At 38.3% G+C, this 19,099-nt stretch overlaps 1 protein-coding gene across 1 annotated transcript; it reads left to right on the top strand.

Moving 5' to 3' along the window:
- The first annotated feature begins 3,207 nt into the window (after nt 1-3,207).
- On the top strand, nt 3,208-10,820 carry LOC308406648 (high affinity immunoglobulin gamma Fc receptor I-like). The gene is made up of 8 exons (XM_080897765.1): nt 3,208-3,623; nt 5,992-6,027; nt 6,183-6,446; nt 6,526-6,771; nt 6,858-7,037; nt 8,154-8,252; nt 9,163-9,260; nt 10,674-10,820. The coding sequence occupies exons 1-8, from the start codon at nt 3,593-3,595 to the stop codon at nt 10,731-10,733; spliced, it is 1,014 nt and encodes a 337-aa protein (XP_080753891.1). The 5' UTR covers nt 3,208-3,592; the 3' UTR covers nt 10,734-10,820.
- Nucleotides 10,821-19,099: the final 8,279 nt, after the last annotated feature.

Raw genomic sequence — 19,099 nt, 5'->3', positions numbered from 1 at the left:
CGGGGAACCCCCCGACGCCCTAAGCCTGTCCCTACCCCCACACCAATCACAACAGTGAAGGCGGGACCAAACTATGACCCCCCACCCCCACTAGGTGATGGAGCTGATCAAAGGAGCCCAGAGCAATTGATCTGATGTGGTGGCAGAGGCTGTATCAAGACTAATGTAATCTAATAGATAATTTCTATATTGGTTAGAATTAAGATTATTTTTATTTTTCCAGTTCATGAGGACTGTTTTCTTGGCTATGCATAATCTGATATTCTTGCAAAAGAGTTTATCAATTCAATCACCCCAGAGATATTGGTTTGTGAATTTTGGAGAAAGAGTAACACATCATCCGCATAAAGGCTGATTTTATGTTCCACGTTCTTGCATTTTATGCCCTTAATTACTGAATTCTGTCTAATTGCTGCTGCTAGTGGTTCAATAAAAATTGCAAATAGTGAAGGGGAGAGTGGGCATCCCTGCCTGGTGCCCCTCAAGAGACAGAAGCTGGAGGATGTCTGGTCATTTGTTCTAACACAAGCTGTTGGGGAATTATATAATATTTTTAACCAGTTTATGAAAGAGGATCCAAAACCAAATTTGTGTAAAGTTGCAAATAGAAATTTCCAGTTAACTCTGTCAAATGCTTTTTCTGCGTCTAAAGAGAATATTGTAGTTTCTAGGTTTTTACTGTATGAGTAGTCTATCAAATTAAGTAATCTACGTGTATTTGTTGATGAGTGCCTACCTTTTATGAAACCAGTTTGGTCAGGATGAATTAAGAGGGGGGTTATTTTCTCCAGTCTCTTTGAGAGAGCTTTGCAGATTATTTTAAGGTCTACATTTATAAGGGATATTGGACGATAGCTTGAGGGATATACAGGGTCTTTGCCTGGTTTTAGCAGGAGATTAATGTTTGCAGAATTCATATTTGATGGAAGTCTGCCCTTTTCTTTAATTTCCAACAACGTTCTGTAGAAAACTGGTGCTAGAATCGACCAGAATTCTTTGTAGAATTCTGCAGGAAAGCCATCTGGACCTGGAGCCTTATTATTGTGCATACTTATCAGGGCTTCCTGGAGTTCACCTGGTGTCAGTGGTGAATCCAGTGCCATTGCTTGAGTGTCCAATAATTTTGGAAGAGTTATGTTGTCCAAAAACTGATCAATTTCTTTTTTAGATGGGTTTATTTGTGGTGAATGCAACGTTTTATAGAAATCCCTGAAAATGTTGTTTATTTGCATCGGATCATATATTGTGTTCCCAGATGAATCTTGAACAGCACATATAGTTGTTTTTTCTTTATTTATTTTTAGCTGGTTTGCTAGAAATTGACCGGATTTATTACCATGTTCATAATTTTGTAGGCGTAGTCTTTGTACTAAGAATTTTGTTTTTTTATCAATTATCTCATTTAATTCTAGTTTTGTTTTGCGTATTTTGTTCAATGTTTCCTGATCTTGGTGGGACGCGTAGGCTTCTTCTAGTGATTTGATGTTTTTTTCTAATTCCTGAATATTTTTGTTTTCTTTTTTCTTTTTATGTGATGAGAAAGAAATTATTTTACCTCTCATCACAGCTTTCCCTGCTTCCCATAGAACAGAAGCTGATGTTTCGGGAGTGTCATTATAGTTCAAATATGAAGTCCACTCTTTTTTAAAATATTTAATAAAGTCTTCATCTTTAAGTAGTGATATATTAAATCTCCAGTTTTTTCTTGGCGTAGTATTATTCTTGTGCATTAGTGTTAAAGATACAGGACCATGATCGCTGACAGCTATAGGGTGAATCTCAGTGTCTGAAATGTCGTTCAGCAGTGAGCTGCTGACCAAAAAATAATCCAGACGAGAGTAGGAGTGATGGACATGTGAGAAAAAAGTATAGTCCTTACTGGTGGGGTGAAGGGAGCGCCATGCATCGCAAAGACCAAAGTCGCTCATATACTGTTTGATTATATTTGTGGACTGCCAATTACGCTGAGTTCCCGCTGTATTGAGCCTATCCATGTCTTCATTTAGTCCAAGGTTGAGGTCACCTCCAAGAACAAGTGTGCCATCTAAGTGTTCAGAGAGTGCACTGAAAAAACCGTGAAAGAATGAGGGATCATCAACATTTGGACCATATACACTTGCAATACATAGCTTTTTATCACGTATAGATAGTTTAATGATTAAGAATCTGCCCTTTGGATCTATAACTGTATCGAGTACTGTGAAATTAATATTTTTATGTATTAAAATTGCTGCTCCCCTTTGTCTAGAATTATAACAAGCTGAGAACACATTAGGAAACTCAGGTGTTTTAAGTTCATTCGAACCTCTAAGAGGTCTGTGGGTCTCTTGTAATAGGACAACATCTGCCTGTAGATATGATGATTGTAACTAGGGTTTGGGTGAATGATATGTAATTTTGGGAAAATGGCTTGATTGGTCAGTTGATTCTATAAACTTATGTAATGTAGTAGTTGGCTGTAGAAGTGCTTGGGGAACAGAGGGTGCTGCTTGTGTAACTAAGGAGGATCTGTCATGAACCTCTACAGTAGCAGTGCTGTGGAAGGGGACATTGATTTTTACGAAGCATCTCACATTGTGTAGCAGTACCCATTGGTTTAGACCAGCCATACAATCAGTCAGGGGAAGAACAATTATTGTTCATGTGTGTTTTTCTGGCATTTTCCCTGAATGGTTCAGGAAAAATGCAACTTCGAGTTTGAAGCTTGTATCTGTTTCATATCAGCCATCATTAGTTTAATTATTTTAGAGAATTAAAATGATTATTTAGGAAATGCTTAGGAGAATTACCAGAAATATGGATTTTATGCTTGTGAGGAATGGTACAAAGCAGCATAAGCCTGACTCTCAGAACTAAATCAACAACTGTATTTGGCTGCCTAACTCATTTTTAATAAAACAATATAAATTGCCATTCTTGTGCAGTTTTACTCCTCTAGGGGGCACAGTTACCCCATTACAGGCCATAACAAATATATTTTCCTAAATACGCCACCATCTGATCTTAATCTGTTACACAATGTTAGAGGCAAAAGGTACAGAAACCTGTGTTTCTGGCTGACTTTTTACTAAAGGTATTTCAAAGACGTAAACAAGAAGAAAATTTGTAGGAAAGAACCTTAAAATAATTTTTTTTTTGGCATGTAAAATACTTTTTTTTAAAGTTCTGAGTTCAGGTTAACCCGTGAAACCTGAAAGCGGGAAACTGGAATGCAGGAATCAAAGAGTAGCCAGGAATATTGCTTAGTCTGGATCCACTAGGATTTCAAGAAGTGCTGCCTGACTAACAACCTGATTTAATGTCAGGGCCTAAATGACAGCTGAACCTGCTAAATCACTTACACTTTCACTTACTTAATTCGTTAATTGCATCGCTCTCTTTTTTCCTTTTATCTCATTGGTTCAGATTCTTTGTCTTTCCTATAGAATAGCGACATTCTTAAAAACTGTACCAATTTTCTTGGTACATTTTCTGCTGTGCACCTCAAGTAGTGGTGAGAGAAAACCACACTACACTGTAAATCTCAAAGAGGAAGGAGGTGGGCTTAACTGCTGTAAGAAATAGTCTGAACCTCATGTGACTTAACGATACGATGGGACAAACCACTCTGCTTTGCCTGCTCTGTAAGTATAGACATTTGCCTATATTATAAAATAATTAATTATTAAAATTTGTCTATATTATAAAAATTACATTACTAATGTCAAAGTTGTACAAAAAGAACACTAAGCTTTTACTTTCAAAGTTGCAGACTTTAATTTTACAAGACAAATTGAACTCTAAAACGTGAGTTTCAACATAAGGAAACAAATGCGATGACCAAATGTGCAAAAAAAAATATTAACTGTTTAAAAGCTGGTGTATGAACTTTGTAGCTACCGATGAATAACATATTCTTTTGTGGGGGGGATTTTACTGTTATATCTTTTTCACACATTTGAGGTATGAAAGGCATAAACTTCAAGAAAGAAGAAAAGAGCTCTCAGGATACAATCACCGTTGAAATGACCAGAAGAGGTCACCTGTAAAACAAAACACTAAACATTAAACTGGTTAAAACTTTTCTTTTGAATGTGATGATGTTTTCATGGATTTAAGCTGGATGCACAGATGCCTTCCTTTGGGTTAAGTTACAATACAATACAATTTTATTTAGATAGCACATTTAAAACCAAAAGTACACCAAAGTGCTTCACAGTAGTGCAATAGTCATTGTTATTAAACATTAACAAAGTACAAAAACAAGCACTCGTACTATCAGATGGGAAGCACTATTTAAACCAGGAGTGTGGGTTAAATAAATTGACCAGATGATCTTAAGGCTCGACTAGGAGTATACAAGCTAAGAAAGTCGGCAAGATAGCTAGGCGCAATGTTATTTATAATTTTAAAGGTAAGCAACAAGATTTTAAAATTAATACGATATTTGATGGATAGTCAGTTTAAGTCAGTGTGAACTGGAGTAATGGAAGCAAATGTTCCAGGAGACAAGCCGCAGCATTTTGAACAAGCTGAAGTCTATGAAGATGGATGGCAAATCCAATAAAATGAAAACAGCGGGGTGACCTGAGTCAGCAATTAAAAGAAGATCGTTAAAGACCCTCTGCAGAGCCGTTTCGGTACTGTGGCGTGGTTTAAAGCCAGACTGAGATTTATCACTAATACTATTTGTGTTTAAGTAGGCCTGTAGTTGCAATAACACAATTTTCTCCAATACTTTAGATAAGAAAGGGAGTTTGGAGATCAGCCTATAGTTTGCAGGATCATTCTGGCTGCTCTTTTTTTTAGAACAGGTTGCACTATCACATGTTTAAAGCGGGACACACAGCCCACTAGTAATGATAGTTCATCATCATCCAAGATAGAATATAAGGCCCAATTCCAACAAAACCATCCACCATCCAGAATTCGAACTGCTCAGCTGTTTAATTAATCTCTTGAGGGTGGACAGTGAAATTGGCTCAAACTGATAGAAAGTTGACGTTCATCCTAAAGTAGGAAGAAGATTCACCACAGAAGGGTGTAAAAGTGAGGCCCTTGATAATAAATTTTTTTCTTGTAAAATGATTTAAAAATTGCTCACAGAGAGCTGCGGAGGCCAAAACTGACATTCCCGGACAAGGATTGATCACAGAGTTACAGATTTTGAACAGGATTCGCGGGTTGTGGCTATTAGTCTCAACAATATCCAACAGGAAAGCAGCTTTAGTGAAAAGAAGGAAAAGAGACAGATAGAAATGCATGAGGCAAAACATGAAATCTCAAGACAATAAAATGAAATTGGGCCAAGTGTGCAAAGAAAATCTGAAGTGGTTTAAAAGCTGTTATTAATTACAGTGTTTAAGATGTACTTCTACCTTTGACCTGTTTCAAAATTCTACATGTTGTATGAGTATATACAAAACTATATAGAAAGGAGATGGATGCAGTTTTGTTTTGTTCAAAAGTTGAACGAAAAGAAAACAAAGGAATTGCATGTTGAAGTGTTTCAAGACTGTTCTATCAGCCAAAATTAGCCAAAATTAAATTATTTCCCTCATATACATGACCTTTGATGAACTCCTTAATTATGAGTTTGGACACCTTACTATGTATCAATAAAGACATTGTTCGATAATCATGGCTTTTCCAAGGGTAGCCCTAGTGAAATGTAGGCAGAGATCAAACCCAGCCATTTTTAATGGAAAATGAAATGAAAATGAATCGCCTGAAATATAACAGAACCCACACATTTCAGAAAGCAGAAAAAATAAAATTAAAACGATTAATTGACATCCGAGGGGGAAACAGCTACTGTTAATTATGAATGCATCTTGTTAACTGAGCTATCTAGCAAATCCCAGAAAAACTCATTGGTTCTACCTGCTTGTGCAAATTTGCCAAATATGGTCTAGTTTGTTCTGCACAAGCTGTCACAGTAGCTACTTCCTTTATAAAATATGGTATCTGATCTTAACCAGAGTTAAAACTAACAGACTCATTTCTCTGCAGTGCAGACATCTTTGCTCATCAGCAGATCAACACAAGGTAAGTAAACCTCTTGGAAAAAAGTAACATTTTCAGTGCGTGTGTGTTTCTATATTTTTTTGCTATATTACTAATGAAATATTCACACGAAATACAAGAATGTGAACATTCTACACATGATGCAATAACAGTGAGTGTAATAAATTCTCTCACAGCTCATTTGACTGTGAGTCCCAGCAGCTCTCAGTTGTTTGAGAACGAGTTTGTGTCTCTGAGCTGTGAGGATGTTCAAAGCTCTGCTGGATGGACTCTGAGGAGAAACACAAGTCAAGACATCAGTAGTGAGTGTGGACCTGGTTGGGGAAAACCAGCTGGTTCTTCTTGTAACATCAGCTACACTGACACAGTTGACAGTGGAGTTTACTGGTGTGAGTCCAGAGAGGGTCCCATCAGTAACATGGTTAACCTGACAGTCACTGGTAAGCTGAGTGTGTGGAGTTAGTGTTGATGAAGCTGTGTGTAAATGGATGAAATGCTGTAGTTTGTCTCTGTGTTGAGGTGGATCAGTGATCCTGCAGAGTCCTGTCCTCCCTGTGATGGAGGGAGATGACGTCACTCTGCTCTGTAAAACAAAGACCACTCCCTCCAACCTCCCAGCTGCTTTCTATAAAGATGGCTCCCTCATCAGGAAGCAGCCTACAGGTCACATGACCATCCAGCATGTTTCCAGGTCTGATGAAGGCCTCTACAAGTGTGACATCAGCAGTCATGGAGAGTCTCCATCCAGCTGGATCACTGTCACAGGTGACACACTCACCTGTCTGTGTTTCTGCAGGTTTCAACATTCACAATGTGACGACAACTTAATGACTGTGTTTGCTTTATTTTAGGGGAAGACACCACCACACCTCCACCTACATCCACACCTCCACCTCGTTCTACTTCTCTTCCTCCATCACTTGCTCCTCCAGTTCTCTTTGTGTTGTCATTTGTTGGGTCAGTCTGTGTTGTGACTTTACTGGTGGTACTGGTTCTGCTGGTGAGACGACTTGTTAAAAGGAAACTTAAAGGTGAGGAGATTTCATGGTTTCTCTCTTTTCAGCTTCAATTTTTAGTCTTACTTCATTCACATAGTAAGCATATATAGCAGCTGGATAGCGTATTCAGCTTTGGAACTTCAGATCATCCCTCCATGATGTCTAGATCCAGTAAGGGTCCCCAGGCTAATCAAGCCTAGCCTACCTTGAACATAAGCAAGCAAGAGCAATAACTGGTGTCATATACTGCCCTTTACTTTAAGTGACAAACAACAATGGAGCCGAAATCAAGCCAATATCAGTCACCATCTAATGCGGGATTTCCCAAGGTGCCCTGTCCACACTGCTGTTATAACTTTGTGTGATTATCAACAAGACTGGCTACAGATCCCGACTAAGGAAAGGAGCAAATCTGAACTACCTCTTCTATATGAATGGCATCAAGCCGTATGCCAAGAGTGATTGATAAAACCTCCAGTTCAGTGGAAGGCTCTAACCTATACTTCCCAAATGAAACATCTTTTGCCTGGCTTTGTATTTGCCATCAGTGACATCCGTAGTGGCTCATTCTGCAGCATTATTTGTCCTTGAGATGCTTTCAAAGAGTTGAGACATACTTCAAGATGACAAACTGATTTCAGGTCACAGACAGGAAGGCAGAGATAAGGAGACAGGGCCTGCTATTACAAGACAAAGATCAACACAGCACTAGCGTAACATCACAAAGTGTTCTGGTTATTGTAGGGACCACAGACCTGTTTTGATGATTGTGGGCCATAGATTGCAGAAGCTGCATGCTTCCACTACCCACATGGCCTACTTTTAATCCTTTGGGGGGCGGGGGTTCAGCTCTGTTTTCAGTTTCAAAACAAGACATTTCTGTATGAAAAAAACTTTTCTGTTCTTGTATCCTGTCTTATTTGTACCTGGGATAAGGTGCCTGCATCATCTGCACAGTTGCGTCCTCCCTAAAGCAGCTGTTTCACTGCTAGTCGCTGATTTAAGAAATTTAGTTTTTCATTATGTCCAGTTTGAATACTGGAGACAAAAGAAGGGGATCAAATAATTTTGCATCATAATCAAAATATTAACAGCAGTACTTAAATGACTATCTGGAGTGATGTCCTCTGTGTGTGTTTTATTGTGCAGAGACTGATCCAGCTGCAGTCTACTCAGCAGTGAGAACTGAAGACGTCAGTTATGGGCAAATCACCATCAAAGAGAAGAAAAGAAAATTAAAGAAAAGAGGTACAGCTGCGCTTCTTTGTCTTCATCATGGATAAAAAATGAGAAAGAGAGTCCAGCAGATGTTGAGATTACTGTCTGCATGAATGTGACACTGTGTACTAATTACTGTTGAGCAAAGCATCTTTATTTAAACAGGGCTGAAGTCAGTGTGAGATCATCACAGTTTTTTCACGGGACGCAGACACGTTTCTTTCATCAGATTCATAAAGCTGTGTGCATGCATGCCTCGGCTTTAATTACATTTCCACTCTCATCTGTAGAAGTGAAAGCTCCCGCAATGCTTGAAGCAGAGACACCAAGTTAATTGTCCGTTCAGGCTTGTAAGGCCATCGCCTTCAGACTTTTTCATCTTTTCTGTGCATCATGGAAGATGCATGATGTGAAGTTATGGCAGAAGTCTTGACTAATATCTTTAATCATGTGTGGGTGTAGTCATTGCAATATTCATTTTTTTTGCATAGAGAATCACTATTTGCACCAAATGTTATAAGACATGTAAATATCAAAGAAGTGCAGCTCAGTTAAAAATATTGCAGTTAGTGTGATGTACATGCATCCCATGATTTTAGCATGTTTTCATGAAAACAGTGCTTTGATCAGTTGTTTGGTTTAATAATAACCTTCACTTCTAGTTCTGTTTTCTTCTTTCATGACAGTAAAGAAAAGGGTCAAATACTATATGAATACATAATAAACCTATAAATGCCAACAGTTTCAGTTTAACATTTTTGTTTGATGTTTGCTGCTGCAGCACTAAACAGATGTGTGTCTGTCTTATTCCTGTTCATACAACATAAAAAAAGAAGTGTAAATAATCGAAATAGTTTTTTTGTCATATTAAATGTAATGGTAAGTGCCAGTATGAATGTAGAACTGCACTGATGTCTTCTTTGTGTGTTTTATTGTGCAGAGTGTGATCCAGCTGGAGTCTACTCATCAGTGCGAACTGGAGACGTCAGTTATGGACAAATCACCATCAGAGACAAGGAAACAGATCAAAGACCAGAGGTACAGCTGCTCTTCTTTGTCTCCATCATGGTTCAGAACAAGTGTTTTTTTCCTTCATAAGGCCGATATTTGTTCTAAATATTGAGATGCTATTTGATTATCTGTTTATCTATCATCTATCTATCTATTTTACAATTCGTCTTTTCATTGGAACGTCACAAAAACTTCTAATTCATTACCTTTATGCTAACCATCATTTCATCGAATTTGAAGTGTGCACTTTGTTTTGAAAACTAAAAAAATACTGTGTTAGTGCAGTTTTGCAGTTTTTTAAAACTCAGTTTGCTTTAAAATCATTGTAAGTTTAGTGATCTCTGAGGATATTTAGATGTGTTTGCACTTTTTTGTCTCCATAGAAATGCATGCCTTAGTCTACTTTAGCTTATTAAAGACAGTACTATACCATGTAGGGTATATTTTGTCACAAAGTGCTGGTGTTTGGGTTTGGAGTGTTAGGATCAACTTTTCTAGCTTCAGTAAGAAGGCAAGCCACAGCATTCAGAATTTAATACAATTGCACATAGCTCAACATCATATTGCAAATATCCAGAGAAAATGAGAGGACCAAATCCAAAGTATGTCCTTTTTTAAAAAAAATTGTTAGGCGAAATTATAATGATGTAAATGTTTCCAGTCTCCTGGTCACGTTGGTGTACAAGACAGCCCATTGACTTCAAATATATGAACACTTCAGGAAAAGAAAATCATTCCCACTATGAAGATGTTATAGTGAGTGATCCAAACAACACAGCAATGTATTAATGATTAACTGCGTTTGAGATTTTGAGATTTCCCTTCTTCTTGTGTCACACTGTACTAAGCAATTTGTGGAGAACTCAGGACTACGAGGTGAAACAAAAAAGCTTTTATTGTTGGCTATTCAACAAGTTCAAAGCAAACCACAGAAAAAGACTTCTAGGGGAAACAAGGAGCAGACAACTGTGAAAGTAGAACGGACAACTTGACATGAAAGCAGTGGGAGACAGACAATAAATACACAGCAGGTGATTGAACTGGTAGAAAAAACAGAAGGAACAAATTAATGTGACAGAGGACGTTAAATTAAACATGATGTACATGAGTCAAGAGCCCTAACAAAATAAAACAGGAAACAGAACAGTGGGACAGAAAATAAAAATAAACTCAGAGCAGAACAAGATGAGACAGTAGATCAATATATTATGTATGTTTTTTGTATGATGATGATGATGATGATGATTATTATTATGTATTGCTGATGCCAGAACAATAAACTATATTGTAAAACCTGGGCAAACAGCCACACTCATTATTTTAACTGAAGGCACATTCTTAAAGTAATAGAGTACTTCTTCGATTTTATCAAGAGTATTTAAAGCAAAACCCATGCATTATTTTAACTGTGACTGGTCCCATGTTGTTTGAACTTTTCAGAGTCGTCGCCTAGTCCTTGCTGAAGTCCAACCGCTGGAATCCAACTGCTGTTCCATGTGACCTGAGGACATTCATTACAAATCAGATCTGTATATATTGTCTTTAATCTTTTCAATAAACTCAAGTCAACTCCTACTCAAAGAGAAATGAATGTTTTTGGTAAAATAAAAGCTAAACTTCTTTAACGACTTTAAAGAAAAAAAATACATGTATATTTTCATCACCCTGTCTTTCAGCATCTCAGTATGGCTATAACAGCAACATGTATCTATATAATACATGTTATATGAACAATAAATAACAATACTATCTAGTATATATCTAATATATACTGTTACGAAATCAGTTTCTCCCCGGTTCTTTTATTCGTCGAAACTTCCAGAGATGGCACCGGAACTCAGTAGTCATTTTCACAAAACTTTATTCATCTTTTTTAAGCATGTCCTTCTAGAAGGGAGGCCGGTGTGTCCCTCTGCAAATCCTCCCTCCTTTGTTCGTTGCAGCTAGTTTTTATAGCGTCTATCCCCATCATAAACCCCCTACGTGGTGCTGCAAACTCTGTGTTTGTGTCTATGTGCACGAGCACATGAATGCCTACATGTGCGCGCTCCCTTGTGTCTATGTGAGTGCTCGTGTGTGACTGTGTGCGCATACCTGTGTGTATGTGTGAGTGCTCATGAGTGAGTGTGCGTGTGGATGTGTGTGCGTGACAGTTAAAACACTGTGGGTGTAGGTACTCCCTAGAGGTCATAAAACTCTCTCTTTGTTCTACCTTCACAGTTCAAGTGGGGGAGGGGTACAATCTACTCCTAAGTTCACGACACAGTCAGCCTTTATTATATTGCGGGCAGTGTCAGTGTCTCTACAACAGTTCTACATTCTATGATAACACATTTCTAAACTCTAAATCAGAATCAGAATCAGAATACTTTATTGATCCCTGGGGGAAATTATTTTTTGTTACAGTGCTCCATTTTAAACCAACATTAAGACAAGACAGACAATACGCTAACTAAGAATAGTACAATATATACATATATATACATACATACATACATAAGTCACTTATAAATAAATAGTTGGAAAAGAAACATGTGTAGTTGTAGCAGCAAACAGTGTGTTAAGTGGATGCGTTGTACAGGGAGATGGCCACAGGCAGGAATGATTTCCTGTGTCGTTCAGTGGTGCTTTTCGGTAATCTCAGTCTCTCACTGAACGAGCTCCTGTGACTGACCAACATGTCATGGAGTGGGTGGGAGGTGTTATCCAACATTGTCTTTATAAATCAGCTAAACACTCCTACAATACATGTAAAGTAATATATTTAACATACTTAGTTACTTGTAGAACCCTGCTGTTGTCTCCACTGCAGTGATCTGTATTCTCTGCAGGACTTTAGTTGGACTTGTTCTTCTCGTGTGGTTCTGTGGGTTTCATGAAGATGTCTGATGGAAAATGTGAACTGTTGTTGCTAACGCATGCACATGTCTTCAGTGCAGATCAACAAAGCTTAAGAACAAAGTGTGGATGTGGTTAATGAGTTTTGATTTAAGGAAATGAATTATGTGAGAATTTAAATGCTGTTTAAACTAAAAAATTCTCCATCAGTAGATAACAGTTTGCATGTGCATCTTAGTTACAGTGTTGTTGATATCTGTGGTTGTCCTTGCACAGGACAGTGAGGACATATGTGCTGTCTATACTCATTCAGTCTGATATGATCTCAGTTTCCATTCAGTCAAAATCGGGGTCAGATTATGCTGCAAAAACAAATGCTCAGAGAAAGACTGATGTACTAAGAGATATACTCAAGTAAAGTTACCAGAATCACCAGGATATTTCCAGCCACTTTAATTATATGCATAATTAGTCAGTTCACAGCCAACTATAGGTGCATTCCAGCAGCATCCACAGACAGCAAAAAGCACTAACCACAGTTTAAAGCACGGTCTGGTGCTGCCATCTAGTGACACTGAAGAGCTCCAACGACTGATTTTAGGATCATTCTGGGTCACTTTAACTGCTGCACGTATTTTTGATTTCTTCTATCTATGTTTACAAAATGTATAGCGCATAGGGAACACAGAAAGACACATCTATACTACAATCATTATAGTATAATGTTGTGGACATTATAGCGTGACTCATTTTAATCTGACATTTCATTCTTTGCTCAACTGCACTGTGAAAAGCACAGATGTATACAGTATTTGTATAAGTTATATACATGCTGCCACTCACAGTGCCTGTGTAATGTTAATGCAAAGTTTCATCAAGCTCAGCCCACTCATCTTAGGGAGCACACAGTCACACATGCATGTCTATGCTGCAGTTAACACAGTATGATACACACAGCAGTCATGGAGTAATGCAGAGTCTTTGTCATTCTCCCAACTCCTTCAGTTCATCATCTCTCACTCACTGTCATCTACATATAGACCTACACATAAACTAGCATATATATATATATATATATATATATATATATATATATATATATATATATATATATATATATATATAGATAGATAGATAGATAGATAGATAGATAGATAGATAGATAGATAGATAGATAGATAGATAGATAGATAGATAGATAGATAGATATGTTTAAGCCGTGAGACCAGTTTTCCCGTGATTCACTCGCGTACGTCAGTTTGAAGAGGAAAAAGAACTCCACGGGACTCCGATGTGAAAAGATGTAACAAAAAATTTATTCCACAGTTTTTGCATCTTACAGGAGTGGTCAGGTTTAACTTGTCCTCAACAAAATAACCTACTACGGTAGGAAAACCGTGTGGCTCTGTTCTACCCTGCTGCCCCGTATAGCTTATGCCGTGTTAACTCCTTTTCTCTCTCTCTCCCCCCTCCCGCACCGCATGCACTAATTTGCATACATCCGTGATGCCCGGATTTTACTATAAACACGAGTCTTTAAGGCACATGTATTCATGGTACTACGTAACCTAGTTCCACCATAAACATGCATCTATTTCCTAAAATTATTAATTACACAAACAAGCTTAACAACAGCGAAATATAAATACTAAAACATATGAACTATCTTAACTTGGCTCCCACAAGATAGATAGATAGATAGATAGATAGATAGATAGATAGATAGATAGATAGATAGATAGATAGATAGATAGATAGATAGATAGATAGATAGATAGATAGATAGATAGATAGATAGATAGATATAACAACAGTTCTAGATATAGAAGGAAGGGGGCCAGGGACTGGTGAGTGTCAGCACCACTGTCCAGGAGGAGAGAAGGAACATCCACGAATACATCACGAAGATGGCCCCAACTGACCGAGTGCTCAGTGAATACCTCAGGCAGCAGAAACCCAAGAAAGAGGAGGGAGACGAGGAACCATCATGGAAGGACAGGCCCCTGCACGGTATGTACCACCGGCAGATAGAGGAGGTGGCTGATATCCAGAAATCCTACCAGTGGCTGGACAAAGCTGGACTGAAAGACAGCACAGAGGCACTAATCATGGCAGCACAAGAACAAGCTCTGAGCACAAGATCCATAGAGGCTGGGGTCTATCACACCAGGCAAGACCCCAGGTGCAGGCTGTGTAAAGATGCCCCAGAGACAATCCAGCACATAACAGCAGGGTGCAAGATGCTAGCAGGCAAGGCATACATGGAACGCCATAACCAAGTGGCCGGCATAGTGTACAGGAACATCTGTGCGGAGTACAACCTGGAAGTCCCGAGGTCAAAATGGGAGATGCCCCCAAGGGTGGTGGAGAATGACCGAGCTAAGATCCTGTGGGACTTCCAGATACAGACGGACAAAATGGTGGTGGCTAACCAACCGGACATAGTGGTGGTAGACAAACAGAAGAAGACGGCCGTAGTGATCGATGTAGTGGTCCCGAATGACAGCAATATCAGGAAGAAGGAACACGAGAAGCATATAATCTGTTTCTTAGTGTATTTTCTTTAAAATACGGTGTGTTTTTAATATCTTAATTCTATTAATCCATAATTATGTGATATGGATATTAAATACTTTTAGTGAAATATAATCCCTCCAGAAAGGCAGGAAAAGCCCTGTAACTTACTTTAAAACTAAATATGTTCCCTAAAACGGTGACAGAGCTACAGACCCATGACACCGTTACCCAGTTAGCTAGCAGCTAATGACCACCACTATTTGTGCAGTTAATGAAAATATAGGTGATGTTTGTTGTGGTGTTGCAAACACAGCACACTCATTTGTTTCAATTCGTCAGTTGTCTAAATGGATTGGTTCTTATAGAGCACTTTTCTACTCTGAGCACCCACAGCGCTTTACACAACTTGCCTCATTGACCCATTCACACAAGCACTTTTTTTTCCTATCTAACACGCACACACATTGGGGTATAATCTTGGCCAAAGATATTTGCCACGCAGGCTGGAATTTAACCACCAACATTGCCACTTCATTGGGTACACCTGTTCAACTGCTTGTTAATGGAAATATTTAATCAGCCAATCACATGGCAGTAAGTCAATGTATTTAGACATGTATCATTTTATGATGCTTCATGCTACATGTTGATTCCTAAGTGTTTAGTTTCAATTTGATCCCGGTTATAATATAATATTATTTGGAAACTTTTCATGGGAATCATTCAGTCTAAGTCATCAGTCATGCAGGTCTTTCCACACAGCAGCTGTTTCTATGCAGTTTGTTTTCCTTAAATGGAAAGAACTGCTGACCTCCATGGGGAAGTAATTAGACAGTGTTTACAAATTTCAGTTGTTCATTGAGTCATCAAGTGTGATCTGTCAGGGGAGTGTGAGACAGTCCAGGAGGAGAAAATCACAATCAAGCTCAGTATGTTTGTGATGTCATGAGTATGACTAAAATACTTATTGATCATTATTGATGTAGGTCTTTCATTTTTTTAGGAATAAAGTATTTATTTTGCTGCTTCTTGGCAAAATAAGAAGACTTTGTTCATGGATGAAGATTAGATATGATATGAAGGATAACCTGAGACAGGTCTGTAGTCTTAAAAACATCTTCAGCACAGAGGATCATTGGCTGTGCTCTTCTCTCCCTGGAGGTGCTGTAGGGGTCCTGCTGCCACAGGAAAGCCTGCAGCATCCTGAAGGACACATCCCACCCATCACCTGTCAGAGCTGTTACCATCAGGAAGGTGGTTCAGGACCATTAAAGCCAAAACAAACAGACTGAGAAACAGCACATATGCCAGGGCTGTTGCATTAATAAATACAATCGGGGGATAAATCGCTGCGAAAACACAACATTCAACTGTGCAATATTTTCTTTTTAACTGTGCAACATTCTCAGGACTAAATCACAGTGCTCCAACCGTATCCTCACTTGTTTGTATTCTCACTTGTTCATATACAGTCTTGTATATACTATATTTATTTATTTTATTTATTTATATTTATTTTTAATTTATTGTACATTTATGTTTCCTCCTCTTAAAAGTACCCTCTTTCAAATGTACTGAACGGGTCTGCATACAATTTTGGTTGATTCTGATTCTGATTTAACAAATAACCAGTTAATCACCACACAGACCCATGAAACTTAAGAGTCTGTCAGAGTCCTGCGTTCAGATTCATAAGAGCTGATTTTTTTTTTCTGATGCAGAATCAGCGTATGTCTGTGGCTGCAGGTCTTATCTCTGAAAACAAACAAATGTTTAATCTCTTTCACAGATCAGAACTGTTTTGTTGTGACAGCTTTGTCACAGTGATGATGATGAAAAGAAACTGCAAACAAAGAACACACATTTTATCTAAGAGCAGCATTTAGCTGCGTGTCATACCAGTTTTCTTTCCTTAAAAAGCAGCTCACAGAAAGTGAAAACTGCACGCAATGAAAAGGTAAATATTTATTTCAGTTTTAAGTGCTTTCATAAAACTTTATATTTGCTGCTCATCTCAGTGTCGTCTTCACACTCTTTAAGATGAATCGACAGACAAGAATACATGAAAATATGAAGCCCATCACATTCAATCTCAGTAGTAATAATTCATGTGACATTAGTTCCTACTCAATTAATGAACATTTTTAGAAGAAAAAAATGTCACTTCTGTGCAGCTTCTTTGCAACATATACAAACCTGGTCATGAAAGGAGGCTCTGTGTTTGAGCATTGTGAGGGGGGATGTTACTCAGGTAAAGGGACCAGGCGAGCTACAATGAGGCCCTCAGGTATTCTTCCGTTTTCTGGTATGTTATTATTCCCGATGAGTCAACACACATCCAGACATGATGCAATCGTGTTGTGTTAGTCTGAGTCCAGATCTCAGAGTCAGAGAGTAACAGATGGCATCTCAGTCTGACATCAGGCTTGTTTCTTTAAATATTCATGCTCACCTGGTCATCAGTGGATTTCTGTCTCCCTGCTGGACTTGACACCCGAGGTCTGTTTCAGCGAGATCTCTGCTCATATCCTTTTGCTGATAAGCTTAAAGAAATCATGTTCATCTTGGATGTGTTATTAAATCTACTGAGTTACTGAGGCAGCATCACCTGAAGCAAATATGTGTGACATGAGAGGTATGAGTTCACATCATACTCTGAAACTGATACTGTCAGCCTGCAGTATCACAGAGACAAAATACATGACGAATACATCATAGAAGATCATAGAAGACCCACTGTTTTAAAAAAATAAAGACACGTCTGTGTCCCATTGTTGGCTTTTAGAGTACAACAGGTTTTCAGTAACTTGTCTGATTCTTTTGTAAGAGAAAAATGCACGACGTTGAACCACTGGATGAAACTGAAATACGTATAATACACAAACAGGTTAAACATGAACAAAATAGATCACAGAGTTTCAGATTCTGCCCACATGATGTCAGCAGTAATAACTTTCCATTCAGTAAAACAAGTCCTTGACATCTTTCAAACCTCTTTCATATTCATGTAGGAGTTTTGTTTTGTTTTTCTGTTGTGTGTGTGTAGTTTACGTCATCAAGGTTATAATTTAATAACATGTTTATAGTGATTGGTGTATGAAGCCCTCTGACAGTTCTTCACCAGCAGGTGGCAGCACAGGAGATTCTGTCGACCCAACAACACATGGAGGCTTTCTCTGTGACCTCTGACCTTTAAGCCTGAAAACTTTTGAATTAACGAAGCGTGGTGCTGCTCTCTGTTTTCCTCCATGTTCCTCCAGCGGAGCGGACGAAAAGAAAAGAAAACCCCCCAAAATGAATCAAAGCACCCCCAAAGATTTCTTACTTTTTTGACAATATTTGGTGTTTGTGTGATACACTACAAAAAATATAGAAAGCATATAGTACTTGGTTGAGATGTAATATTTTAACAACAAAAGTATAGTTACCCCCAGTCCCAAAATGGTTTGTTCCAGCTCGCCTCTCCCCATCTCTGGCTCTGGTGCCCTTTGTGCCAGAGCGATAGTGGCTGAGACGCAGCAGAGCGGAGGTGTAAGTGCCTGGCTTAAAACAGGACATAATAGCTGCAATTAACCTTCAGTTACTCTTTATATACTTTGATAGGAGTCAGGCCATGTTTCTTTTTAGCTGAAAAACATTACACCAGGTAACCTGCAGTGTTGAAAACATGTTTTCCGACAATGTTTGCTACCCTACAATCCGTCCTGTTCTGTAGTAAAATCAGCGACATTTGACCATCCTGTTACTGTGTGTGTGTGTGTGTGTGTGTGTACAGAGAGATATATATAATATTGTTTTCCCTGAGACACGCTGGCTCAATTAAATTAGCAAATAAATAAAAAAGAAAAAAAATCATTTCAATTCAATGTTATTTATATAGCACCAAATCAAAACAGCAGCTGCCTCAAGGTGCTTTATATTGTAAGGTAAAGACTGCACAACAATACTGGGAAAACAGAGAAAACTCCAACTATCATATGACCCCCTATGAGCAAGCACTTTGGCAAGAGTGGGAAGGAAAAACTCCCTTTTAACAGGAAGAAACCTCCAGCGTAACCAGGCTCATGGAGGGAAAACCATCTAACAGTCAAATGTTTGATCATTTCTGAGACAGTCCTACACTTGTACGGACAAATTCAGGTATGAAAGTATGAATGTTTTGTGTGTGAAATTCACTGTTCATGAACGAGGCACTTAGACTGTAAATATACAGCATTTTAATGTCACAGCTATTTGAGCTGAGGGTAACTCTATCAGATGGAAGCAAATACTATTTTTATAATGGGTCTATGTGATGATTATTTATTAATCTTTCAACAGTCCAATACTAGAAAACATTAAAACTATTACAAATACACAACGAAAATGGTGATCACAGTTGTGGAGATAGAATCGTGTGAATGGGGGAAATTTTGGTTGTGTTGTTATGGATGTTCTTCAGTTTATTTCATATAAAGGATGAACAATGAAGAAAAACATTCTAGATTTTTGCATTTTTATTGTTAAAAACT

Source organism: Rhamphochromis sp. 'chilingali' (genome assembly GCF_963969265.1).
Source record: "Rhamphochromis sp. 'chilingali' genome assembly, chromosome: 1".
Taxonomy (NCBI): domain Eukaryota; kingdom Metazoa; phylum Chordata; class Actinopteri; order Cichliformes; family Cichlidae; genus Rhamphochromis; species Rhamphochromis sp. 'chilingali'.
This window is presented reverse-complemented; position numbering and strand designations above follow the sequence as displayed.

Bases quoted from the DNA above. Each gene is read 5' to 3' on its own strand.
- LOC308406648 (XM_080897765.1), top strand. From the start codon at position 3,593: ATGGGACAAACCACTCTGCTTTGCCTGCTCT. The intron at 6,447-6,525 runs GTAAGCTGAGTG...CTCTGTGTTGAG, and splicing joins GGTTAACCTGACAGTCACTG to GTGGATCAGTGATCCTGCAG. The intron at 6,772-6,857 runs GTGACACACTCA...GCTTTATTTTAG, and splicing joins CAGCTGGATCACTGTCACAG to GGGAAGACACCACCACACCT.